Source organism: Haliaeetus albicilla, chromosome Z (genome assembly GCF_947461875.1).
Source record: "Haliaeetus albicilla chromosome Z, bHalAlb1.1, whole genome shotgun sequence".
Lineage (NCBI taxonomy): Eukaryota > Metazoa > Chordata > Aves > Accipitriformes > Accipitridae > Haliaeetus > Haliaeetus albicilla.
The window spans coordinates 33978349-34006243 of NC_091516.1; the positions used below are offsets into that span (position 1 = coordinate 33978349).

General features: G+C 39.0%; 1 protein-coding gene and 1 long non-coding RNA gene across 5 annotated transcripts in view; one reads left to right on the forward strand and one right to left on the reverse strand.

Moving 5' to 3' along the window:
- Positions 1-27895, forward strand: part of LOC138683729 (uncharacterized) — an 83644-nt gene that overhangs the window by 31965 nt on the left and 23784 nt on the right. The window lies entirely within an intron of this gene.
- On the reverse strand, positions 17796-27841 carry LOC138683955 (protein FAM240B-like). The gene is made up of 3 exons (XM_069777452.1): positions 27686-27841; positions 21854-22002; positions 17796-19352 (listed from the first exon to the last, which is right to left on the reverse strand). Exons 2-3 carry the CDS (start codon positions 21997-21999, stop codon positions 19220-19222), a joined length of 279 nt encoding a protein of 92 aa, XP_069633553.1. The 5' UTR covers positions 22000-22002; positions 27686-27841; the 3' UTR covers positions 17796-19219.

Here is a 27895-nt window from a genome sequence, read left to right on the forward strand (position 1 = left end):
ATAGTCTGTACTCCATTTGCAAAAACCTTTGCAAATCTGAACTCCATGCCTAATAGAAATATAAGGCAAAAGTTAACATCTGAGAAGGAAAAAGTAAATGTAATACATATTGCATGAATATATTATATATTATATAAAAGAAAATGCTTTAGAAGAAGACACAGTTTGAGTTTATAAAAAAGGCTAATGTTTATCAGATCAGCCTCTGGGTTGGGTAGCTGGGTATAAATGCTGACATAGTTGGTTAGCATTTAAGAGAGAAGTCAAGATAATGTCTGGTGATGTATCATTGGGCACCTGCAAAGGACGAGCCCCAGGTGACTGTACTGTGAGCCCAGACAATCCCCCGAGAGAAGGATCCAGAAGTCCCAAAATGGAAGTCACGGGGAGGGGCCTGGTGTCACTTCTCTTGACTGACTGGTGTCTCAACTACTCCTGGAACTGGGGCGAGAGAATGTTCCAGAAGTCCAAGAACTGGGGCCGATAAACAGGGGCACGTACAAGTAAAAAGGATCTCTCCCCTCCCCGAATAGCCCTCTTGGCAGGTCCGGTGCCGGATCTAGGACTGGTGATCTCTCCCCCACCCCCTTTCTTTTAAAGTTGTTAAGTGACACAAGGCCTACCTTGATTTCCCATAAAGGCGCATAGCTTAGGTAGATATAACTGTGAGAGGGCTGACGTTTACAGAATGTTTGTTCTATAGAAATCTTCCATTAAAGTTGATGTTTATGTACGGACCTTGAGTGTTATCTCACCTTAATCCACACCAAGGGGATTTGTGAATCTTAGTCACTCCCCCTCCCCACAGGTGGGACATGACGGCACCTCAAGAAATAAGCAGTGGGGTTCAGCAGAATGTTTTTCAGAAAGGGCAATGTACTGTGGCTTTAGGATATCATCCCTCCACAGCGCTTCACTTTCCCACTTCTCACAGCCGTGGAATTGGATATGCAAGCCCCCTGCACAGCACAAAGCTCTCCCCAGTCATCTTCTGCAGTACTGCTTGCTCAGCTCATCACTTGGGTGGCAGCAGTCAGTGGATTACAGGGGCGTATATACCCTCATTTGAAATCTTTTCACACACAGTTACACTAGGGGTGGTACCCCCTCTTGGCATCTTTGCTACAGCTCTGCTTCTGAGGCTTAACAACATGGGAGAGGTGCAGAAAGATACTCTGGGGGACTGTGAGTGTGGGGCCTTCTAAGTGAACTGAGTCAAGTCTGACACAAGAGGAAGAGCCGAGATATAGATTAACAGTCTAGTTACTATAGTGATGAAGGGGAGTATATATTGAATGTGACAGTATCCTTTTCAGCACTTGAGATAATGCGTATCTTTTCTAAAATAACAATATAATTTACAATAGGAAAAAAAAAAAAGACAAACGTGTAAACCGTGTATGCTGCTTTCTGGTATATGCATATTTATTTCACAAAGCTACAATGGGAAAAAACTGCAAAATATCAGGCCTGGTAACAGAAAAAAACCTGTGTAAATAGGTGTACATGAGCTGTTACATCAATGAACTAATGACTCACTAACACTGTCATTTAAGTTCTTTGGTTACCTGGCAATATGTGGAACAGAACCTGATCAGTAAGAATCGTCCTGTTTTTAAAATCACCTCCCAGTTTCTGTTTTATTTGTAAACACCTGCTGTTAGCCTCCTTTGTGACATAGCTCCCACAGAGTGCATAAAGAACTGCATTATCAATTAATTTGCCTGGCTTCCTTTCCCAGCTGTACATCAGTGTCATGCTATGCATTAAAATAGCTGTCTTTGTAAATTTTCCAGCAGGAAATAAAACCAGAATGGTACTTTTTGAAGCCTAACTGAGAACCGATAATACAGACATACAATGTTTTCACTACTGCAAAGAGAAAACTCGCATTTCATACTGATATAAATCCCTCCTGTTGAAAATTAGGAACAGGCTCCCTGGTAATTTTTTCCTAAGAGGCTTTAAAATTTCTTTTTTCTCAGGCCTTCAGTGTTCTCTACTGCAATGCATGTATTAATATTATTATTTAATTCTTTTCTACTCTTGGATACTATTTCAAAGAAAGTTAACTGTTTGTTATCATACAGTATTTTCTTCAACTTAACATAAAAAGATTGCATGTTTTAACCTCCCCTCATCATGACACTGTTTAATTCTGCATTCTCCTTCTTTTTAAAAAGACTTCTCCCAGGTCTGAGACCACAATTTAGACAGCAGAGTTGTTGTTACTGGAAGAACTACTATCCTGTGTGGAGCATTAATGCAGGCATTAAATGTAGATGTCTAATGGGTTAAACCTGTATGAAGGAAGAGCTGGGAGGAGGTGTTGTAATGCTAATGCAAAATAGCTAGAGGTGACTGGCTGAGGAGTGAGTGCCTCAGGTCCTCCTCCAGGGTAGTGTCTCACAACGATTGCCCTGCATGTGGTCTCTTATCCCTGGCTTGGGAGAGGGACTTCTGCAAAGTGAAATCTCATGTATGTACAATGCTCATTTAATCTTTGGCTGACTTGCTGATACTGCTGACAGAAGGGTGAGTCTGAGCCATCTGCAGTGGTTGCATTCTGGTGGACAACTTTGCTGTAGGATCTGATCTGAGATGGCCAACTCATTTCACATAGATTACCCAACAGCCTTCAGATATAGCAGTGTTGGTTGTTACTGACCTGGGCTGAATTCAAACTGGCAGTTAAAGCATGAGAGGCTCCATATGCCAGTATCTCCCCTGAGCCATTAGGTGACATATGGTTTCATTCTGAGAAAAATGATGCTAAGCTGATCTGATATTATGTATGCAAAGGTTAAAGGCGTCTTTTGCCATACCTCATGGGAGCCTTTTACAGATATTTATATCACAGGAATTCCACAGTGTGGAAATTATAAATCCCCTCATTCATTTACTATGCATATTCATGTTAAACTGAATGATCAGTCATATCCTAAAAAGACTGAAGAAGGCTTCAGGCCTTACAGTTGGTTTTTTTGTTTTGTTTTGTGTTTTTTTTGTTTTGGTGGGATTTTTGGGGACAGGGGGAGAGTGAGAGTAAAGATGGTTGCATACTTATTTGTTCCATTTTCATCTAGCTATGTTAATTTTTTACAAAAAATATGTCTATTAATTTAATTTCCATCCACAGTTGCCATGTCACCTGTCCAGAGTTCTTGTATAGGCTGGCCAACAGGACTCCTAAATCTGCCATTGCTCCTTTTAGGTGATAGGCGAAGCTGAACTCCTGTTTCTATACTACTCCAAAGTATGTTCAGAAAAGCTTTTGAGAAAATTGTAGGAGATGGTTAGAATAAGCTATCTACAATTGAAGAGCATGTTGAAATTGTAATTTCTTCCAGGCTATGGATAAAATTTAAAATACTGAATTTTCTTTTCCCATTTGAGTGAGTCCTGGTATCTAAACAACAACACAGGGATTAGCTTGACCTAACTTCATGCAGTCCAGCAGAAAAAGAATCAGCAGACTATGTTTCCTTCCCCCACCAAATTTTTAAGAAATCTACTAAAACTGAGCTTTAAGTACATAAATATTTAGAATAGCAAAGTGACCTCATAGCTAGGTCTTGACTAAGTCTGAAAGACACTTGACTGCCAGTCTGAAAGACAGAGTAGGGGAACAGCCCAGGTTCATTTTCCGCTGCTACTAGAGTTGCCCAAAATTTTCAGTTGGAAGGAAAAAGAAGACTAGGATCTGGACTCGAAAAATCTGGTCACAAATAAGTCTTCCAAGACTTTTGTCAACACCAGAGAATTACTGCTATGCTTACCCCTGCTAGTTCTCACCTAAAATGCTTATGGCATAGTCATTTCAAGTTGGAAATATGGCACGAAACCTAAAGCAGACCTGTTGCTTTCACTGAGAATTTTGTTGGAAGTGGTTTTATTCTCCTCACATTTCCTTCTTCTTAGTATGCAATATAAGTGCAGATACTACAGTGGGCATAGGAGGCACATCATTATTCTCAGACATGGCTCTACAACTGTTGCACCAAAGAAATGTTACTTCTGATGTCCCTGAACTTTTGTTGTAAATATGTCCCCAGAAGAAGAAAATATGCTTGTTAAGGAAGGGAAATTATATATGAGAGCATGCCTCAAGAGGAGGCAGAGAATGATTGAAGTTTCAGGAGAAAGCCATAGGAGAAAAGGTCTTTTATAAACCACAGAGAAGCCTGGAGCATACTCTGTGGGATCTGGAGGAAGAGATAAAACCAAGGAATAAAAAAGTGTGCACTGATAGAACGGTGTAAGCTACCAGGAGAACAAAGAAGTGGTTGTGAAGAATGAAAATATAGATCAGGCACCTGTTGGAAATAAAGGTGTGACAGACTAGCCACCAATTTAGAAATTAATCCTGTCACTAACTATCTAAATCAGCTCATAAGCAACACAAATGGAAAAGGTGTTTTTAGCCTTTATTGCAAATATGAGAAAATAGCCTGTATTTTAGTAATTCAATTTCATATGTAATTTTTGTAAACATAGTATAAAATACTATTCAACAAAGAATTGGAGTTAGGAATTTTAGACCACTGAGGATGACTGAGTGGATTGGAATGGCTGGCAACTGGAATAATTTTGAGGGGTGACTATATGAAATACAGTATGTGTATTATCCCCACTCAGCATATTTTGCTTCACTTTGTTTCTGTGCTGTGTCAGTCTTCTGTTTCTTTTTCTACTCTATGCCATCAGGTATAATTAACTGCAGTTTGTTTTTTTTGTTTTGGTTTTCTGTTTGTTTGTTTGTTTGTTTTTTCCTAGAGCCGTCTACAAAGGCTCCCACTCTATGTGTTTGTGTAGCTCCCTTAAGGACAACGATGAAAAGAGCTGTCAAAAAAGCTGTCACGAGCTGGGCAGGGGTCAGTGCTAATTAACAGAAGTACTCAGAAGAGGAATAGTGTGATTCTGAGATCAAGCTTGGGATGTTTGGGCAGAAAAGAGCTAGGCAACACAGTTGCTCCTAGTATGAGAGCTCATAGAGCTGCAGAGGAGGAAGTTGCAATAGTAAAGATGAGGAGATGAAGCAAATGTGTGATGATTCCAGTAGTGATGCTCTTCAGGCAGTGACACTCCCAGCTTGCTGCTTGCTGGGTGGTCAGGAAGGAGAGAGGGCAGACAGCACAAGGATCAAGTTCAAGGCTGATTTGTAAGTTTTCCATGGGACGGCAGGGCAGTTTTATCCCAAGGCAACTGCTTTCCATAGGGAAAATTAATCATTTACCTTCAGAGTCTGAAACACAGCTAAACTGTGTGAGCCTAAAGATTACATATGTCTCTGCAGAGTGCAAACCAGTATCTGATATAAAGTTTACACCAGCAGTAGATACAGAGCTTAGTAATGTGACCCAGGTTTTAAGCAGGTGGTTATTCTAGTGGATCTGCTCTGATTTTTGCTATTTTATACTCCAGAGCTATAAGTCTTTGCCACTTTCCAGTGTTTTACCTCTTAGAGAGGTTCATTTTTTTTTAAGTTACATGCTGATCTAAATTTTAACATAATTATGAATGGAACATGAAGTGTATGCATTTTAAAGCCTTTTAACTTGATATAGTTAAACCAACACCTGGGTAATAAATGATTATTTTATGCAGGTTAACTAAGGTCTTTTTCACTTGTACATCTATTTCCAATAGGTGGCACTCCAACAATTTCTGTAAATGCTATGCTCTTTGAGTCTGTACTCTTGGAAAAGCAGAAGAGTCTGCAAATAATGAAAAATTGATTTGTAATTCTTTTATTTTAGACATCACACCAAAGTCTTATGTGTTTATGAATTATATGTTCAAGGCTGTAAACTGGGGAAATAACAGGGGAGGAGGAGAGAGAAATTTGTGGAATTATTGGTTTATAAAATGTTGTGAAATGTGCTACGGGAATTTGATTTAGTATTCTCCAGTCACCTCCTGAGACTACTACAGGCCTTGCCTCCTGGCGTGGAGGCAGGTCTCCTGCCTGGGGTGCTCTGGCATTTGCTTCAACAAAGGAGTAATTCTTCCGGCCCTCAGAAGAGCTGCTGCCAGTGAGAGAAAAAGGGAAAGAATAGAGTTGAAAGAGAGACCAGATTACAGGAAGGCACCAGAAGGAACTATGAGGCTGGATTTAGCTAAATTCACAATAACGGTAAGATATTCTGAGTAGGTCGATGTGCTTACTCCTTAAGCTGAGCTGACTCCAACTCCCTGCCATTCTATGGCTGATGAATGAAGCTGGGGTGAAATCCTGGCAACACTGAATGCAATGGCGGAGCTCCATTAAGCTGAAAGAGGCTGAGGTTTTACCTTGTGGCACTTACCCTCCATCCATCTATAGCTATTCACTTGTGATACAGAGAATAGCAGAGCTATTGGGAAAAGCCACAACTTGTTCTGAATGCTCTTTACATCTAGTTTAGCCAAGAAAAAAAGTGCATGTTCTTCGCTTTACATGAAGCAAATTTGGTGACTCAGTGCGGTCACTCTATGTGCCAAGCAGAGGAAGGGCATACAATTCAAAGGACTGGGGCATTTCATTCCAGAAGAGCTTGATCTGCCAAGCAGCAGCTTTATGACTGAGACCTTGTTATGCTGCTGGTATTATATGTGTTTTGCACGGATGTTTAGTTTTATTCAGTATAGTCAATCTTGCACAGTGAAACTTTGGTAAAGTGAAAAATAACGCCTTGGTGATTTCTTAGTTTATGGGTGCTATTTCAGATGTTCAGCCTGTCATTCTGGGTAACAGTTCATCCTTCCCTCTCCCTGCAAAAAAGAATATTTCAAAGTAAAAGACATCTTTGAGTTAACATACAGTGTGGTAACAAACTTCTAGCTCCATTTCCTAAGGGGTACAGAAATTCCTGAAGGGTAAAACTGTTTTTTTTAGCTAAACTTGCTGAAATCTGGCAGGCCAAAACCAGAGGTAATATTAATTAAGAATTTTTGGCATTATGTAGATGTAGTTTCATGTTTGCAGTAAAGGACACAAGACTTGCCTTCACTGCATGTTTACCTGGAACGCAGAGAGCTTTATCCTATATTAAATACATTATCTTTAATTTTGAGGGGATAAGTGAACATCAATACACAAAACCAATATGTAAACATGCATTGCCTTGTTGTGAAGTGCTGTTTATAAGCACATAATAAGGAACTTTTTGGAACATTAACCGCATTGTAGAAAGTCTACCCTTTTGACAGCTGCTCAAATTGCTCCTTTGCCCTTCAAATCATGTTTGGTCAGAGCACTTCACTGTCTTTTTGTGTTGTCTATATTTGTGTTGATCAATCTGTCACACCAAGTTAAACAACACTACAGCTGAACTGTGCAATATACTTTATTTTTAGGTTTCTGGAAAACGTTTGTGTCCTATGTGACAGCTATGGAGGAAAGGCATCATTATGGAGGAATCCTAATTGTAAATTGAACCACATAATTTCCTCCATCCCCAAATTAGCAGTATAAGGTAAGAGAGATTGGATTTCAAAAGCTGTGGCACTCTTCCCTCTGTTCCAGTTTACTTGTCCTTGATTCATCTGGAGAGAAAACAAGCATGTTAAAAGGCAGTATAAAGCAGATAACTTCCATGTACAAAAAAGCATCTTTCAGACTCACAAAGGTTTGAATACTCCAGCCATTTATCATGTTGCATTCTTGGTCATTGCCTGGTTTCAGATATAAAAACAATACAATCATACTTGTCAGGCAGAGGAGTGAATTTCTTGTTGTGCCTTCCTGGTGGAGGGTTCAGTGCTTTAGCTCCTCCTTTGCCTCATTCGTTCATCCTTTTTGCTGTCCTGTGAGGGCTAAGATTTGGCTCCTTTTATAATTTACTTGTTTTAATAAATCAGAAGAGTGGTTGATTGGACTGCATAGACTAACCCTGACTTTTCCTGAGTGCTGAGCAAAATGGTTCGCATAGGCTAGCTCTCAGTGACAGCTTCAGCTGGGGGTTTAGGACTCCAACAGATCAGCTATGGCGGATTTAGCTGCAGGAGCTTTGGATGTTACCACCCCCACCTGCCCGTTTCTCCTTACCAGCTGCAGGTTACTGCATTTCCTAGCCAGGATGACAGAATGGAAATTGCGTCTGTACTTCAGTTGTCCCAGGTCAAGGACTCACATTTCAGTGTAAAAACTTCACTCTTGGCTTACGCTAGTTCACCAAATTGTACCTGTATGTTTAGATGGGCTGGGAGCCTGGGAACCTGGGAAACAGAAAACTGGAACCAAAAATTAGATGCTGCAGTACTATATCTGACAAAACATCTCTGTGGGAGCCCTAGAAAACACCAAAAATTGGAAATTCTGCCTTGTGTTGCACCAATAGATCAGTTTTCAAGCCACAGAGCAGCAGCTGTTCGGGAGAGAAGAAAAACTGAATTTACCATTCATTTTTCATTTCTTAAAAAAATAATCAGATCTATCCAGGAATTCTTACTCTTCTCTCTCTCCTTTTGCTTTGAACTCATGAAAAAAACATGTAACTTTAGCTTTTAGCTTGGCTATGAATAAATCTGTGAAATCATAAGTGGGGAAAATCTATATGCATAATTGCTAAAATATTTTTACATGTGCATATGCTGTATTTAATATTGATATTTTGTACATTATGTTTCATATATTGAATGTACAAATAATATTTTTGTTAATTATTGCTTAGCATTTTACTTTGTTCAAATGTATTTTTATTTTTTATGACAGTCTGTGCCTGCACAAAGTTAATTTTTAACAGAAAGCATATCTTGCATTTAGTTGTATTGAAGCTTGAAGCTATATGAATGTATGTGCTGTAGAAAGAAGGGTTGGGATTTTTTAACAGATTTTTTAAAATATGCAGTTCTCACAAATACAAGTTGACATGAAATTTTAGGATCTTTTTAGGACTTCCTCAAAAAAACAATACCGCACATGCTCTTGGAGTTCTGTATTATGATATAACAAACCTTTCTTCAGGGAGTGGGTAAAATAATGTCAGTATATTATCTGGCAGTTGAGGAAAGATGCTAATTAAAGCATGAATTTGGTTACCTGAGCTTCTTTTCCTATCCCTCACTAACAAGGCAAAAGCCCTGTGAGTTTTGGGAACTGAACTATGTTGTGTTAAACCCTTTTCCCTTGTGAGAATTGCTGAGCTGCATCTCTTAATGATGCTTCCTCTCTTTGGAGACAAAGAAATGTTAAATGTTGTCAGTACCCTCCTTCCCAGTTTCTCTTTTACCTCTGTCTGAGTAACTTTCTGCTTTTACTTATTCCCTTGATGCAAATTTTTTTGAAATCTCAATTCCTTGTAAATTGGATCTCAAACTATCTTTTGAATTTTATCTAGAGGAAACATAAAGCTACTGAGAATGACTGTTTCTCCTTGTCTCTCTCTTCATGCACTCTCAGTAACTCCATAGACTGTGAATTATTATTTTAGTCATTTCTGTGGCACCTTTGCTCTGCTAGCTGACTAAGATATTTATGTCTTGTAGTGTGACTTGAAGGTCATTAATGCTGCACTCTGAGAAGCTGCCAATGAAGAGAGAATTTTTAAAAGTCAGGACTCCTCACCAGTCCCGCTAATTTGATGAAGGAGGCACACTTAATTGATTGAGATTCATTATGAATTTGCTGGATTTCCTTTGCTGCTAGATGTAGTCAGAACTAGTCTCCAAGTTTTGAATCCCCCAAAAGCAAGGGCTTCCCAGTCAACCCTTAAAGCCTCGCCAAGATTACAGCCAGAAAAGGTTAGCCAAAAGGTGACTGCTCATCCTCTGGTCACATGAATCACCGAATGAAAAAGGCAGGGGGGCAACATGCCATGGCTGTGTGTTCACCCTTACCACCATAAAGCTGGAAGCGGGAAGCTATACTCTGCATTCATTCCATCTCCCAGGGCAGCTCCCAGGGTGTCTGGGAACACTAAAGGCAGTGAAGGGATAGGTGAACCTTCTGGATGTAGTGGTAGATATTGAAGACCATTGAATCCAAATCATTTTTTGCACATGAATTCATTACACGCACAATGAAATTGCTTGGTGTGGGTGCAGTGTATTGAATCCCCGCAGTGAGGTGTGGCATTAGGCAATCTGAACGTGAAGATATGCCGCATACCTCTTCCCCGCTGCAGCTCCACTCCCAATTTCACTTACACGAGGTTTCCTTGTGCTCACCCAAGGGGGCTTGTCCTGGGCAAGCCAGGTCTCCCTAACCCAGCAGAAGTCTTGCCCAGGAAAACCTCTGGCTAGGTTTCTGCAACCCAAGAGGATTGAATCAGCGACGTGCGGAGCCCTGCAGCCACGGGACGGAAGAGGCAGACCGGAGGCACGGGCAGGCCAGGGGCAACGTGGCCTTTCTGGTAGCAGCTGAATGGTTACAGTGGCTCAATCGTTTTGTGTGACTTTGTGAGCTCAAGAGGATGAAACTAGCACAAGCCTCTCTTTGATAAAAATAGTCCTGTAGAGTGATTTGCTTCTGGGGCAGGACATAATCATACAATCACTTAGGTTGGAAAAGACTTTAATGAGAACTCTACCATAAATTCTGAGAAATGTTAACGTAGGGAAAAAGGGCACCTGAGAAAGCAGACTTCAAAGAACATGTTCAAAATTTTCATTTAAACAGTCTTTTATTTGCGTAGAGAAATATATAAAAACAGTTCAAAACCTTTCTTTTCTGGATCTTCTGTTTGGCTCCAGAGCACCTGTTAGTTTGCTTAGTACTGTGCCCTGGCACTGTTGCCTTCACTTCAGTTTCCATCTTTCATTTCTTTCTTGCTTATACATGCTTCCTTTTGTCATAGAGCTGCATGGGAACACCAAAGAGAAGCTTTGCCTCGCGTGCACTGCCTCTGGGGTTTGTCCTGTGACTGCCCTGCTACCGCAGCTGGTTGCATTTGGGACTGACAGGAGAGCAGCCAGCAGTTCTCAAGCAGCTTCTGTCACATGCAGTTTCAGGGTGGCAGGGAAGAGAAAGTCAGGCTGTGTCTAGACTCCTGCCCTCAGATCCCCTTCCATTGCTACTCGTAGACCTAGCAGGCTGTTGCTGCTACCCCTGATAACTGAAAGGCAGCTCTAAGTAGGTGGGGGAGGCTGTGAAAAGCGGCGTCAAAGAAGATCGGGAGGGAGCTTTGGCTCTTAGCCCTGCCAGCAGGGTGGCAGCTGTGGAGGCAGCTGCCCTGGGTGGTATCCCTCTTGCACGGCCTTCTTGCACAGATCTGTGTGTCTCTTTGGCACTTGGCGAAGATGGTGGAGCTCCCTCCCAGCGGCACAGATACAGGGGTGTAAAACACGTCCTGCAGGAAAAGGCAAAACTTGGTTCCAGGCTGAGGGAGCAGAAGCTCACCTTGTGGATGCTGTCATGGGGACTTGAACGCCCTTTCTTTGACCTCGCCCCTCTGACACTGTCCCCCCTCCAACCCCCTGAAAACAACAGAAAACTAAAACTAAAGGACAATCATTCGCTCTGGAAGCAGCTTTATTTTGTGTTTAGAGCTTCCTAGAACCTGTGTGCCTGGGGCTGCTGGGGGGATGCGCTGGATCAGTGTTTTACATTCCCTAGCATGGTTTTCCTCTCTGATGTATTCTTACCAATGGCTGGCAAACACCCAGATGAAATTGTGCAGAACACCAAATATTAAGAAACCAGGAGACAGAGGACTGTGTCTGTGTTGCCTCTAGATTGGAGATGGGGCATTACAAACCGACATTTTCCTAAACTTGAGATTGGAATTGCTGAAGCATTTAGGATAGTGTGCTGGCATGTACTTTTCTTTGGAACAGAAAAACTTATTTTTAACTGTAATTCCAGTCCTCCATGTGGAAGGCTTTCATTGTTTCGATTATAACTGATTAAATGCTGCTGCTAGAAAAACTATGTTTCATGCAGGTAAAATTCACATACATGTGTTTAGCCTGGGTTACTTTTTAATTGACATGTTAATCTGGAGTAATTTGGAGCATTGGAATGCATAATTGATTGCTTTTATTTCTATTCGTTTTCAATGATTAAAAATTAATCTTCTGAGACAAGTCTTCCAAGTACCAGTTTCTTAGAAAATATACGTATGCAACTCAGGAATTGCTCTGTAGCTTAGGGGACACAGCTTGCAGATCAACGATATGTTGTAATTACATGCCAGATCAGAGAAAAGCTCAAGAAGCCTGTTACATTGACTAGAATTCATGCTAGAAGGCCATATTTTTCCCAATTCAAATTTTGCTCTTGTCTCCTGACAACATAAACAAAGCTTCTCTGTTCAAAAATCCTGCAGCCTAGCTCTGAATTCTTGTGGCCTACTTGCCAACAGAAATACCAGACTTAATCTTAAACTGCATTGAGGATTGGCAGCCGGGAGAATTTGCACTTGGATGGGACCCCTCACAACTGAGTCGCAGAGTTTGGGATAAGAGAGTACCTGAAAGAGAAGATAGCACTGATGGAACTAGGCAGCATACCTGCTCAAATTTGCTGGCTTTTGTTGAAAACAATGGTTCAAATCTAGCAGTATTTGGGCTAGGCAGTATTATACTTTCCAAAACTAGCTTGCTGGGAGAGATGGTAGCCTTCTCATCAGGACTGGCTGTTTTCCCTCGTGATTCTAGGGTATGTAATGGCGGTGTCCAAGCTAAACTATAAATATAACAGCTAATGTAGTTGAAGTTATACTTATTTTCTGCATCCTTAATCTTTGTAGTCATATATTAACTCAGTGCTGTCAAAATCCCTGCAGTAAAGCTGTGAGATACACCTGTACCTACTTTGAGATCTTATTCAGAGGTGCCTTGGAATAAAATAACTGTTTTGGTTTTGAGATAAAGAGGATATTCTTTAGTGCATCCGCCAGTTAAAGCAATAAAACATCCCGTGAGACACTGGTATTTTGTCAGAACACAGTGAAGTGTTACATATTAATTACTTTTATGTATTGCTCCTAATTATCTGTAATGGCCAAAGGTAACCAAACTGAAAATAAACAAAGCATATGCAGAAACTGTCTTGACCAAATACATGCTACAGAATTTTGATATGGCTCCAGAGGGGCTTATTATGTGGTGAAAGTACTGAAATTTGCCTGGTGTTTAGGCATAAAACTTTTCAAACATGGCTGCACTCTGTTAGTTTGTTGACAGACTCATTTCACACAATTGTCAGCCCCCTAGTACATATTATAGAGGGGTCATTAGTTCTGGGAAAATGGAGTATTTGTCATCACTGCAGCAGAAGTGTGTACATATCATAAATGGAGCCTGAAGGGATTTAGTTCCAGGTTATTAAGTGTTCATTTGAGATGGTGGATAATAACTGCTGTTTCTGATATTTTAGATTAGACTACCCTTACTGCTTGTAGGGCTTATTTTCAGTAACTGTTAGTCTTGTTAGTACAAATACATATTTAATGATTGAGGCAGTATAAACAAAATCAGTAAACTTGTGTACTGTCCAAATGCTGCAAAGTATCAATTCATTAGTTAGCACTTTTTTAACTAAGCTCTGATAAGAACTCTGCTGCAACAATATCCAGTAATTAATGAGACAGCATTGTTGTTTGGAACTTTTTACATGTAAAAAGGAACAGTTGTGTGGGTTTGTTCACTTATTAGAATACATATAAAAGCACTGATACAAATCTTACAGAATAAATTTCTGTAAGAGAAGCTGCAGTGCAATCAACATCACCCTGAAAAAACTAAAATTAAGATATCAGGGAAAACACAGGTACTTTTTCAAAAGGTTTTTCTGAAATAACACTGTTGGCCACTCCAGTAATGCTGTGTTTTTTCTTGCCTAACAATAGTGATGCAATTGTTGACTAGAATAGCACGTTAGGGGGAGGAAAATAACATTAAACTATAGCAAAATCTCTTTGAAAGCATAATTTTCTGTTACTTACTTGTGAGTAGACAATACAGACTAAGCTTTTTGTATCTGTGTTTTGCAAATACGATTTCTCTGTGTTAGATACTAAATCTAATAAAGTCAAGAAATTTTCACTATTAAGTCTATTGTTTGAACTGATCCCTATGGTTGAACGGTCAAAATATATTGGGAAGTTGCAGTTCTGATCAAAGAGCATGAACGTTCATGTTGGATATGCAGTGCAATCATAGTAGAAACCAAACACAAATGGGCTATTCTTTAAAGAATTGGCCAACATAGCTAAACTAAGTATTATCTTTCAGGTTTGCTACTGTCTATTTTTTCCCCTTTGATTTTTTCAGCTTATTATTTTATTACTGCAGTTTGAAATTATAAGTCTCCCTGATGCTGCTGCTGTTTGCTATGGAAAAAATAGTGACCCTGATTGTGAACCTCTAAAGTCATACTACTGTGAGTAGACCCACTGAGGCTGAAAACTGGCACTGACTACCAGGTAAAGATTAGGCCAGTAGTCTCTCACATTTCATTAGTCACTAGTAGGAAATTGTTACTTCATTTAAGGAATGGCATTTGAGACCAGTACAATTAATTATGGAGGTAGCACATAGCAACCTATTGTTAAGTTTGGCTTCCCTGGTAACATAACCCCTTTTCAACCAGTTTTTCAGATTGTCATTTGGGGGGCTGGAATTTTCCCTGCTTTGTGTTCACCTTAGCTTGAAACATGTTTAAAGCTCTGGCCACTAAATAACACACAGATAAACACACATAGCTGAAATAGATGGGGAATAGGAGAAATAAGTATATTTTTGTATTGTCAGTTCTGACTACTGAATTTTTTGTGTGCAGTTTTGTCTCAAATGCATAACACCATGGATAACTCCTGCCTTTCTTTGTAAGAAGTGAGTAGTACAGTAATGCTTAATTCATGAAGGGAAGCATCCTCAGGAAGTATAAGATTTTCTAGAGCTACTCTTTGTTTCATCTTCATTTATCTGCAGATGCCCTTTTCAATCCACGAGTATTTTTTATGTGATTTACTATTCCTTATTCACACTGTGGCAGCGAAGCCCCAGTCAAGTGCTGTTTAATAGACAAGGTAGAGAACAGCATCCCTCAGGACACAGCCAGTTTGTAATTAGGAGGAACATTTGGGCTAGGAAATTGGTAATTATCCTCATATACCTATCATTTAACTGTAGAACTGAACCACACATAGCCGTTTCATGGTTCCAGAAGCCAGATCTATGCTAAGTTTTATTGCAGTGTGGGTAGACTCGGTTCCAATACAGGCAGCTCTAGCAGGTCATTTGACCAAGCTGTGCATAGTTATGCATGCTAGCACATCTGCATGGCTGTATAATTAAATTATCATTCCTGAGCTCAGTTGTTGTACCTGCTAAAGTCCTCCTTTAGACCTACATGAAACATATTAATGTGCTTTGATCCCATCTCTATTGTTCTGGTTGAGTTATACTCGTCTACATTAGCAAGTGACTCAGCACATTACCAGCAGCTCAGTAGATCAAAGTGGCTTCTGCTGAGGTCCCTACATTAGACTAACCATGGTTGAGGGGTTTACATCAAACTCAATCTAATTTGGTTAGTTGGAGCAAATCTCCTCACCATGCAGGTGTCAAAACTGTCTGAAGAGCTAGTGCTTGTCTCAGACCCTTAGAGGCTAGGGTCCTTTGGTGTGACTTGGAGCATGGCTTCTGGTCTGGTTTAGTTTCCTTTGAAAGAAATCTGGTTTGCATGCCTTAAATTTGCTCTGTGATCCAAACCAGTGTGTGGTAAGTGCAGACAATCAAGGGTTTCACTTAAAAAAGGCTCTCCTGTGCTGAATTTAACTGCTAATTCAAGTGTAGCAGCTGGCAGGTGTTGAGTTGCTGCTTAAACATGTCCAATCTGTAACTGATTGTGTGAGTGCTTCTGGATGGTGTCTGAATGAAGTCAGACTGCAACTCAGTGTAGTTTATATTCACTCTTTTGACTGCCTTGATTTGAGTAAGCCAGACTTCAACAACTGGCCACAGCTCAGTGACAGTTTAAGCAAGCAATTCTTGCTGTCTCTGAAGCATTAGTCACTGGTTCCTGGATCAGGGGCAGCGCTTAAGAGTAACTGTGTGAATGAGTGTAGTATGTGCTCACATTATCTGCCATGCACATAAATTTTGGCCATGCTAAGTGGGCGTTCTGCAGCTGATATCAGTATGCCAGTTTAAGTGCATTACCTCATAGATATGATCCACACCTATTACATCGTATATCATACAGTTAAAGTCCCATGACCAAAAACACTAGTCTCTGACCCATCCTGTACAATTTTAGTTGTTCTGTGGCTTAGGCAAGTGCTGAACTGGCTTATATGCTGATGTAAGACATGGTAACATCTTGCTAGTGCAGGCTCAGGGTGGTACTGGTTATGCAGACTAACTGATACTCAATTCAAATTCTTTTTCTATTAGGCAAATTAATAAACTCCAAGGAAAAAAGTACCTGGGTAATTAATTTTTCTTCTCAAATAGCTAGTCCAACTTTCTCAATATAGCTATTGTAATCTAAATTTTTGTTTAAATCTTTTTTTTTTCCATTGGAAAGGGGGAGGTACTAGGGACTAGGGATGAAAAAAACGCTGTGTTCAGCTGAAGGGGCCTTCTCTCCCACCAGCTTATGCTCACTGGATATCCTGTTTTACCAATGGAGGCTGTGTATATGAATGAGGCAGATATTTTTTAATATAACAACTCAACTTGAAGTGACTTTTGCTTGCTTGCTTTTTTTCATGAAAGCCAGGTTTGACATTTTCAGGCATCTCTGAAATGCCTAAAATCGGGCTTAAATTTCACCAATCCAGTAACTAAAGCAAAAGGACAAAATGCTATCTTGTCACCTTACTGTCCGCCTTCAGCTTTGCAGTTTGCAAGCTGCATATCTGGCTACATCTGGCTCCTAGACTTTATTATTTCTAGTACTTGATTCCTTTCTCAGTCTGGTTGTATATGCAGCAGCAGTGAAAAGTGGATGAACATCCACATTTGGGAACAGAAAGCATCTGGTATTCAATAACATGGAGGTATGAGGATACTGCTGTCTGTAAAATATGTGTTAGAATAGGTAAGCATGACTAATGCATCTGCACATGAGCAACTCACAAAGGGCTGGTTTTGACTGAGAGTGGTAGGATTTTAGTCTTTCACACTTGTGATATACACACTCTGTGCTGCAGTGGATATATCAGAAACCCACTCACGACTGAAACGGGTTCCACATACTTCCGAAAATAAACAATTCCTGCAATACTCCTCTGGCATGTAGTCAATGTGATGCCGCCTGCTTGTAGTGGAAGTGATTTCACACATACCTGGACCTCCTCACAGCTCCTGATGGAAAAGCTACTGCTTGGGGACCTAAGCTGGTTTTTGGGTACTCTCTGGGGAGTGCTGAAAATGGCTGTGTGTGGATCACATCTACTTGTGTGGTCTTTTTCCTATATCTTATATAACTGCATTAACAGATATACTGTCATAAAAGTGTTCCTAATAATTAAAAGCATTGACATTAAATGTAAAAGAACAGTAAATGCTTGTTGGGCCAGCTTTTCTTGGATCTTCTTCTCTTGTCACACTGGCATAGAGGAGGGGTAAGCTGCACTGATGTCGGTGACATTAGAACACCATAAAGCAGTAGTTAAGCTAGCAAATCTAGTAGACCTTGTTTTCAGAAGTGGGGAATCTGGCATTTCTCCATTTCAGTAGGCCCTGTCTGTGTCCTTTAGCTATGCTACAGAACAGTGAACTACTCTGTTTTTTATGTAAGTAGCAGCAAGGTTCAGGTCCTGTTTGATCTTCTTCAGCAGAGATAGTGTTTAATTTCGGTGGCAGTAAAAGAACTTTTTAGATAATAGTGGGAAATAAACGAACACAGAAGAAAGAGACCATTCTGCAAAGGCAAAAGCAACTACAACTTTATTATTTTTTAGCATTGCTTCTCTAATAGAAAAAAAACACTGGAAGAAACAATTGCTTTTTGGGTTGGGTTATATGAAAAGAGACTCATTCGACATTCCCTTCAGTTTTGAATAACCAAAGAACAATTTATAAGTTTTTAATTTTTTAATCCTTTGTGGAATAGCAACACTTTTGTGATAACATGTTTTTTAATGTGGGAGAATGTCACTATGTAACAGTGTGAACATTCTGTAAAACTGTGGGTTTTTTAATGAAATGCTGTTTTAAAAGGATTAAAAAAAAGCATTTCTTTGAGGTCAAAATGGTTTAATTTTTGTTTTATTTTGAAATTGATCAAATGTATTCCTGTCCACTTCTTCAGTGTAAACAAAGATGCAAAGTAACATTCCATCTGGCTCAATATTGTTAGAGAAAAATAGTTGTTTAGACTTATGACTTTTCTCTTGCGTATCAGAGAAATTAATTGAAGAGATAACAAGTAAATGTTTTCATCCAAAACATAGTTAGATACACAGACATATAGGTAAACAGAACACACTATTAATACCCTGCGTTTAGTTATTCCTCCTTTCACCTGACCTAGAAGAAGATGAAATGCAACAAGTGGTTGGATTAGTGCACACCAGGTATGGCACGTGATACCTTGCAAAGCATTCCTGTTCTGTTATGATGAACTGATTTGCTGCCTTCTATTTCAAACTGTCCTTCATACTCACTTGCTCTGACATTTCTCAGACTGGTTCATAATAACCTCAGTAGTCTTTCTCTTACCTACCCCATGAAAGTCAAAATCCTTTCCTCTGTTCATTTAATGATTAAGATCTGTACATTTTCTTATATGTTGATCAGAAAAGCTCATTCTTTTTTTTCCTGATTCCATTGAAGAATATATTTCTCCTTCTGTCCAGCTGATCAGACTAATCCTTAACTCCCTTCACTGTGGCTCATCAAGACAGGCAGAACAGCTTGTATCTGCATTAAGCCCTGTAAATGGAGCTCTGTAAATGGAAATGTGCAATTTTGCATGCAGCTGTTTGAATGTGCAAATGTCCTATTAATCAAGCCATCCTCTTTCCTAGAAATATGTTGTTGTCACTGGGAAATGCAGAGTTACATAAGAAAGTCCTGCTGCATCACAGTAATAATATATCATGGAGAATTAAAGGTGTCTGCTTCTCAACTATCCCTTTGCATATATTTTTTTTTGAGATTACCTACTGTGACCTTATTCTTGCACTAAATTTCAGTAGGACTTTATTAGTAGCTCTAGTAAGTAACCTGTAAAAGGGCCAGATTCTGATCTTTTGCTTGTTCAGCAGTGTAACTGCTGGTTTATACATGCATGCAGAAGGTCAGAGTCAGGCCCAAAGATTTCTGTGTTTTCCCAGTAACTTTAAGCAACAGTTTTATCTGGCGAGGGAAGAGTCTCGATGGACAGCAGCGTCATCTGTTCTTTCTGCGTTTTTGCGTGTGCCTGGACCTGCCTTGCTCGGCCTTCCAGCCGCAGAGTCCATTCGTGGCGGAGTCTGCAAAGAGAGGACAAGTGCTTAACAAGTACTGAGCCAAATCCTTCAAATGTATCCAGGGCTCTTCAGCGGAGTCTCTCTTTCATCACCATAGCACTTGTCCCATATTTATTTACCATCTACACATCTCTGTAGCTTGCTAGATTGGGAAGGCAGGGGAGAAAGGGATAGTGCTGATGCTATCAGTGGTTGACATTGCTGGATTCCTAATGAGTCAAACAACTGCTGAAATACTGTCAGTGTGAAGAGCTCTGTTTTTTCCTCTGGGGTATTCTCAAAGCCACACAGAAGTACTGTCTAACCAGTAAGGTCATTCAATGTGTAGATTAAGAAATAGAATTACACCCCCTGACCCCGCAAGTTTACTGTAAAATGCTGTGGAGAAGAGCAAGCAGAACGTTAAATATGTCCATTTTGGTTTACTCTGAAGAAAAAAAAGAAAAATAAAGTAACCATTTTGTACCCTAAATCTCTGCAGACCTTGTATGTGTTTAATGAAAGGAACTGATGTCACATACGAGAGGAGCCACATAGCTTCAAGATGCAAGTATAGTACAGACAGAAGAGAAGATCATTAGGGACCACTGCAAGATATTTTTGGCTGGGTCATTTTCCAAAGAAAATGGTGTTATGAAACACCTGACCCAGCAATGCTATAGGATTAGATATCATATGGTAATGCCAAATGCATCATGGAATATATGGGTTTTTATATTACATTTGGTGCGTTAAAAAGAAAAGCAGCCAATGATTTAATCTGAGAATAACTTAGCAGTAGCTGTTTCACATGGGTGCTTGTGCTGGTTTGGCTTCTGAGTTTGATTTCAGATTGTGTTTTAAAATTCTCTCTGGTCTGCCCTGTCTTGGCTTCACTATTCTCTTGTGTGTATAGTTAAGCCTCAAAAAAATTGGTGCAATTAGTTAGTAAAAATTTGCCATTGAAAGCACTGGTGTTCCTTGTCAACTAGTGTCCTGGGTGTCACAGAGGGAGCACTTGCCTATACTTAGAGCCATTTAATTCTCCCAGGTGCCACTTACATGAGGTAGTGGACCTGTAGATTTTGTAATGACAGTGTCTATTACCTCCTGAAAGTATATTTTTTTTCAAATTAGAGAACACTTTGTGAACAACTTGGGCTTTGGTCAAGTGACCCTAAAGGAACTTGCTTGGGTCTGTTTCAGTTGTGACCAGTCAGTTAAGACATACTGAATATGTAAGTTAAGACATATTCAAAGTTCTTTTGCTGCAATTTTTTTCTATTCAGCAAAGAACTTATAAAAGCTTTTAGCATTTTTAACTTTGTGAAGTTACAAACCTTATCTACACCCCTAATTGCAATTGGTTTGCAATGTCTTCTTGTGGTAGTTTTTCGTGAAGCTAGAGTGACAAAGGTTTCCAGTGCAGCTGAACACTTTCCTGGGTTTTATTACACATTTTGTCTCCACCAACTCGGTGATTTGGGAATAGTACTGACTAGCCGGAGTAGGATACTGGGAGCAGGATTCTACATCTGACTCTGCTGGGACACAAGGCCTGCCCAGGTCTTGATTTCCTCATCTTTAAAATGACAATAAGGGCACACCCTCCTTGGGCATGAGGGTTAGATTACCTGGAACTTTTTTGAAAGAAACAGCCCTTTACCAGCACATTGCAGCTTGTTGGAGTCAAACTAATTTATGTGAATGATCCAGTTTTGAGGAAAGTGTGCAAGAAAACCTTTGTCAACTTCAGGAGGAAAGCCCATCAGAAAAACACAAGAGGCACAAGTATTTCTATCCTCTTTCTCCATCTGTTATTAGTCAGGGGATTCACTTCAGTGTGGGGGAGACCCTGGTTCAAACTTCTGAGGTGCAACAGAGTGAGCAAGTATTTGAAGCAGTCTACCACACTTGTGCAGAGTATCTATACCACAGGCACAACTCTTTCTAGGTGGTGCCTGTTGTTTTACACTGTTATGGAAAAAAAAAAAATTTGAATAGCCTTATTTTTTATCTGTTGTATATCAGGAATGCTTATGAAATGTGTTTCATGGGGCAGGAAAATCTTGTACTGTTTCTACCTTTTGGCTTATATGATGCAAAGGGCTGTTGAAGATGATAAAGATGCTATGGTTTTGTTTATGCTACACATTAAATGAGTAGTTTGTCTATCTCTTTAATGTAATACTATTTTATTTTTCTGTGTAGCTGTACCAGTTCCAGGTAAAAATCCTGATATTTTCTGTCTGTCACAAGCCATAGTGCCAAAGTGCTTTATTTTTATGTGGCTACACTCCAAGGCCTTTGAAGAATGCTCATGAGGTTCAGGAGAGAGGGGTGTCTGAGTTTCCATGCAGAAGAGCCATGGAAATATGAGACAAGCAGCTGTGAGAGGAAAAGTGCCAAAGATCCAGAACACAATCTGTGCTATGAATAAAGCAGTACAATAACGGGTTACCTTATTTTAAAGCACGTGATGACATGCCTTGCTGTCTTGTGCAAAAGAAAAAAATACCACTTACTTGTTCAGGGCACTTTTACTTAACCTAGACTCTTCACCTTCTCGTTGCTTAGTTTGCTCTTGGATGACTTTTTCCCAGAAGTTCTTCAGCCCTTCTGCGTCATGACCACCCATCTTGTAGTGTCTAAAGTTGGTATGCTTGCTCATTTTCTGAAAAGCAATTTGGAGGTCAGAGCAGTCAGGGGCTAACCTGAGGCAGATACTGTGTTGCTTAGCCTCTTGTAATTTCTTTCTCTTGAAGTGCTATTAAAGTATGTCACCCGAGAAGAATAGGTAACTGATGCTTACTCTGCCTTGAAGCAAAATATAAGGCATTGAAACAGGCCTTGGGTGATAGTTAAATTGTATACCTATATTTTTGTTGCTGAGTAATGACTATGCATGGCACAGTTCACTGAAATATTGTGGACACCTCAGTATGTGTGAGATTTTAAGTGGTTTTGGAAGAACTTGGGAAAAATACTCTTAGATATAATGCCATTGTCACTGAAGTTCAGATGAGGTGTTGTGAAGGTGTTGTGTTCCCTTCCCCTGTAGTTGTAAAAGGGATCATAGATGGTTATCCAAGGGAAATACATTGCTCTTAAATGATTCCTTTTACTACTCCAAATGATATCAAGCACAAAATATGCAGGCAAATTATGAATCTAAAGTTGAAGCACACAGAGTGCAAAGCCCTGGGGAGCTTGTTATGGCCTTGTTCTTTAATTTATCAAAATTCAGTCTTAAATACTGTTAAAAGTAGGGCTTGTTAAAATATAGAGATGAGTTCCAATAAATGAGAAAAAGGACAGAAATGAGGTGAATATCTCATTGCTAAATGTATAGTATTCAAACAAGTGGGGTTTTAAAATTCTCAGCATGTCTGAGGCGCTTGCTGATATTACCAGATATGCATTGGTTATCAGATCTAAATGGTACTTTGAAAAATTAAGTTCTGTTGTTTATTCCCAAAGGAAATAATCAGAAAAATTTCATCATGTACTATATTTGTTGCTGGCCAAATACTGCTTTGCTATGACATTAAATAAGGTACCAACAACCTGTTATACTTCTGCGCCAACTCTGAAGCAGGATTTCCTGCGTCAGTCTCCTCCACTAAGCCCTTCCAGCAAGTGGAAGGATGCAAGAAAGAAAAAAACCACCAAACCCATATGCCTGAGTTTTCTATGACTAGATCAGCACATAATTTCAGTTCCTATGAAATCCCTTTGCTTCCTTGTGTTCATCTATATTCTTTTGCCAACATTTGCCAACTGACTACTCTGGAATGCTGATGAATTAATGCCTCATAGACCCCGATATGTACTTGTGAGTCTGCTTCATAGACAATGTTATACTTTATGAGCTATCTTTGATAAATACTATGAAGACTATGCTAATGTAGGCCAATTTGAGGAAACCTTTCATTTGTGCACTGCTGTAAGCGGAAGATCAGAGAAAAAGAAAAGGAGAGTCAGATGCAACACAGTGAAGGCAGACTTGTGTAAGGTCTTCCTATCAAATACTGTATTTTAAACTCCTGCAGCTTTAAAAGGGCACCTAAGTAAGATCTTGGCATCTTCCTAGATTAAATATTTTAGATTTGGCATCATATTCACAAACCTGGTTTTTAGAAAGATCAGTAATAACAAATAATTTTGCCAAGCTTGGTGCTAAGTCTGATTGGACTGAAAAACATGCTTAACAAAAAGAAAAATCTCTGCCACTTCCAGATGCAGTATTTTTTCACAGACAAGTCCAGTTGCTTAAAGACCATCACAGTCCAACTGGACAAGTAAGTGTGAACTGGTTAGTCCATGTAATATAATCACTTAAAGGACAGAGTATCAGACATGCTTGAGTGGTTAGGATACTGGTCCTCTTCAAAGCAAGGTCAGCAGGAGCTGCAATATTACCAAAACAATCAGATATTTTCCTCTGAGGCAAACAGCAGTTTTCTGCTGTTTCTCTGCTGTGGATCAGGGATGCTGTAGTGGTAACACAGCAGGATACAGCAGGAGTTGTTACATCAGTGTGGGTACAGCAGTTCTACTACCACCTTTTGCTAGATGTGCTTTGTTTATCAATGATGTGGTCTAAATGGGAATACGGGTAATCTTTTGATGATCTTTTGTCTCACTCTGAGGTCATAAAATAACAGTATTATTTCAGGCTTCATCTTGCAAAAAGGTATGCATGTCACAGACACACTGGAACATGCCCTATGTGTACCTTAATTCTGTAGGCTTTCAGCAGTGTTAGAATAAATGCTCTGGTAACAGCTTGTTACAGTGAGTGATGGAATATGATTATTTTATCATTCCTAGACCAGCAGGTCACCTGGGTCTTTGCACCATTTAAAGGCTCTTCTATCAGTCACAGCTGCCCACTTGACACTCTTCAGATAATTATCCCGTTGCCTCAGAAGCCAAGTGCACGCTGCTGACAAACTGAGTAGGTTTGCCCTCGAAACCCTATTATACTGTGCCTCATGTAAGAGTCTGCCATAACACATTAACCTTTCATTAGAGATTAAGTTTTTGTGATTATTAAACTTCTAGTAGATGTCATTATTAAACTTTTAGTAGATGTCATTATTAAACTTTTAGTAGATGTTCTTCAAGTGGTACAAAGAGGGCCTCCAGTCTTTATCTGAGGTCTAAATTGGTTAGATTTTTTGGGGGTGCATGAGGATTTTGGTTGCCTTAAATCTTGGCTGCTCCACTTAGAGGAACAAGCTGTGGCCAGACAGGTACCCCAAAGATGGAGGTACTTCTGCAAATGTTAGTCTGGTATGTCTATGGGACTTTTTGCAAGCCAAGAACATTTGACTTGATAATAGTTCCTAGGAATGTCAGTGACAGTGAATATTACATGTGGTCCTTGCTAAGACAGATTCTTGATGTAAGATACTTGAAGATGGTGCTGTCTGGCATTATTAGGCAGCATGTCTCATACTATGATGTGTGAAAGCATCCTTTCTTTGAGTCTGGCATTACAACATCCATGTATAGAGATTAGAGTTCATGTATACTGTGTAATACCTTCTTTTTTTCTAATTGAAAGGTTCTACTCAGGAGCTTGGTTTGGATTTCTGAGTAATTATCTAGGTTTGTTTTCTTCATGTCAAACAAATTCTTTATTATTGTGCTAGAAAACATCTTTTGTTGTTGTTGAGTGATTTTCTGCTTTCTTCTTAGATGTCCCAATAACATAAACTGGAGTTACACTGACAATTGGACTTAATTCTGGCGAACTTGTTCTTGATTCCTTCAATCATATACCCCAGGGTTTGGAAACTAGCAGGAGAGTTAGATTTTCTCTGTAAGTAAAAAATCACACATTCTTAGAGTGACTCCACCAGTTCTGCCTGGGTGGAAAGTGAGCAAGGAAAAGAGGTTCTTTATCATCTTTATTTTCATTTTGGATTGCCAGGTATTATTCCAGAGAAATTAAAGGAAAGTCAAGGAAGAGTCTTTCTGGCTACTAACGGGAGGTTGTTTTAACATGTTTTCTCACTGATATGAAAGTAAAATAAGAAACAACACTTCCATAGGTTCAAAATGTTTCATTCAGGAGACTTGAATCAGTGTAAGTATGGTTTATGAACTGAAAATCTATGTTGTGAAACTTTCTGTAGTACATTTCCTATGACGGACTACTAAAATGTGCATAACACTGGTGAAAGACAGAGTCCTTTATTAAATCTTCAACTAATGGATGGTTAAGGAGGGACTATTTTTGTATCGGTTGTGCAGTCCTATCTGCCCATTTGAAGTATAGTTGGCTGCTTTTTTGGGGAGCCAAGATGATAAAATAAAATTTATATAAAGGTAAAACCAGATCTTGGCTAAAGTGGCTTATGTATTTGGTAGCTCTGAAACTCAACTGTCAGAATTATGTGTATGTGTTTATGAAAGAGTTTTTTATGGCATTTGTCATTTATGGGAATTAATCTATGTGTTAACAAATTATTAATTTATAAAGCATGTCCATAAGAAGAAGCAATAGTAAATAAAATTAAAGACACTGTAAAGGAAAAATCTCCTGCATTTATAATAAAACCATAAATCACATGGCCATGCAGCAATCTGTAAGACAGCCAATCACTCATGAAACACAGATAGCGTCTACATACAATACATTGGTTTAAACTCTTTAGGCTGCTATCCCAGAGCATGTTTAAAGGGGGTTCAAAGTGTGAATGATGAATAGTTTTCCCTCAACAGATCTCTCCCATGAAAGGGAGAAGAAATTTTGCTTCTAGCTGGAAGTTATTATATGCACAACTTTTATTCACCGATACAAAATTAATACAGAAACAGCCAGTGGTACAACCTTCTATCTTTTAATCTGATCTGCAGGCTGAATGTGCTTTGGAAAGGTGTTAAATTAGTATGTTTCCAAATGCCCTGGTCTTAGCCCTTTCCTGGTCTGCACATTTTGAATTACTGTGATCTCAGACAACCTCCACTGAGGTACAAAAAGGAGTATGAACAAATATCTAACACAAAGAATTTATCTTCTACCCACTTTGTAATTGTATTTCTACTTTGGACTCTTGCCAGAAAAATTTTGGAGTCAGAAACGGCTCTTGATGTTTTGAACAAAAGTGCTATTTTTAGTAACCTTTATCTAAAACAAACAAGCAAAAGAAGAACATCTTGTCTGAAACTTCGGGAGGCATTTTTTACCCCTTTTCAGTCTTTCTATTTAATACATGTCTTGAGCTAGCCATTGTCTTCAAAATGCCAGATTTTATATAGAGAGAAAATACTTGTGCATACAATGAGATTCTCTGAAAATCTTTTACTTTTTAATGAGAAGTATTTTAATGCATTCAGTAAAGCTGTTAACCAAACGTATTCAGTTGGTTTGTCTAATAAAAAGAAACCACCTTTTTTTTTTTTTTTCTTATTGGAAAATATCTTAGCCAGCAAGATAAAATAATGTTTGAACTTTTCTAAATTTTATTTCAAAAATGTTTGCTGAAAGAACAAAATCTTCAACAAGAATGATTTGAGTTTTATATCTTAAAAAAATGTTTCTTTTCTAAAAGGTGGAGATAGGGCTAATTTTAAAACTTTTAATGAATTTGAGGATTCAGCCAATTTTAATGTTGAACATGAACATGTTTCTGAAAGAATTTCCACAGTTACTTCAAAGTTTTTTGAAGACCATTGTAAACAATGGAAAGATTATCTTTGACTTCAACTGGACTCAGTCCCTTGGGTCATATCATGACCATGAGCTATTTTATCTTTGTCAGGCCACTAATTAGTCTCCTATTCCTTTTGCCCTTCACTGGGTTTTGTCTGCCTAAGCATAGAACATTTTCTAGCATCATAGGATTATTACAGTACAGTATACAAGTTGAAAGCCTATTTATGGTGTTTTTAAAAAGAAAAAAAAAGCTTTTTGTTCTAAAAAGTTTTAAATTATGGTCATAGAATGAATCATTAGGATGAATATCCCCTTACGTGTTCATTTTGTGGTGGTTTTCCTTTCAGATGAAGTATGTGTAATACAGAAGTTCTAGTAATACCAAAGCCAGACATAGGAACAAATAACAGGTTAATAATTGAAGTTAAGATTAGAGTAAAACAAAGTAGAGGCAGGATATCTCTGATATATTATAAATCAGACAGGATGAGATCATCTTCCAATAAAGTATAGCATAATAAGAGAATTCAAGGTCATGGAGGGAAGAAGAAGAAAGCATTATTCAAATTCACATGATTTAACAGAAAGTAAAATAAATGTATATGCATGTATGTCTAGGCGCGTTTAAAAATCAAGATAGGAAAAGAAAATCTTATTTTGGCCAAAACACAAGAATATAAGTGCTTACTTTGATTGTATAGTAGCTTCCTCTTCTGTCAAAGTATGGATTTCTTGAGTGATTACTGAATTGTGTCAGTTTTACCTCTGGGTTCCCCTTTTCAAGAGGACTCCAACTGCCAGGAATAACTGATTAAATCTTTTCATCTGTCACTCATTTTTATTTGGGAGTGATGACATCTGCTGTTATGAATTAGTTTAATGGCAGGGGGGGAAAAAA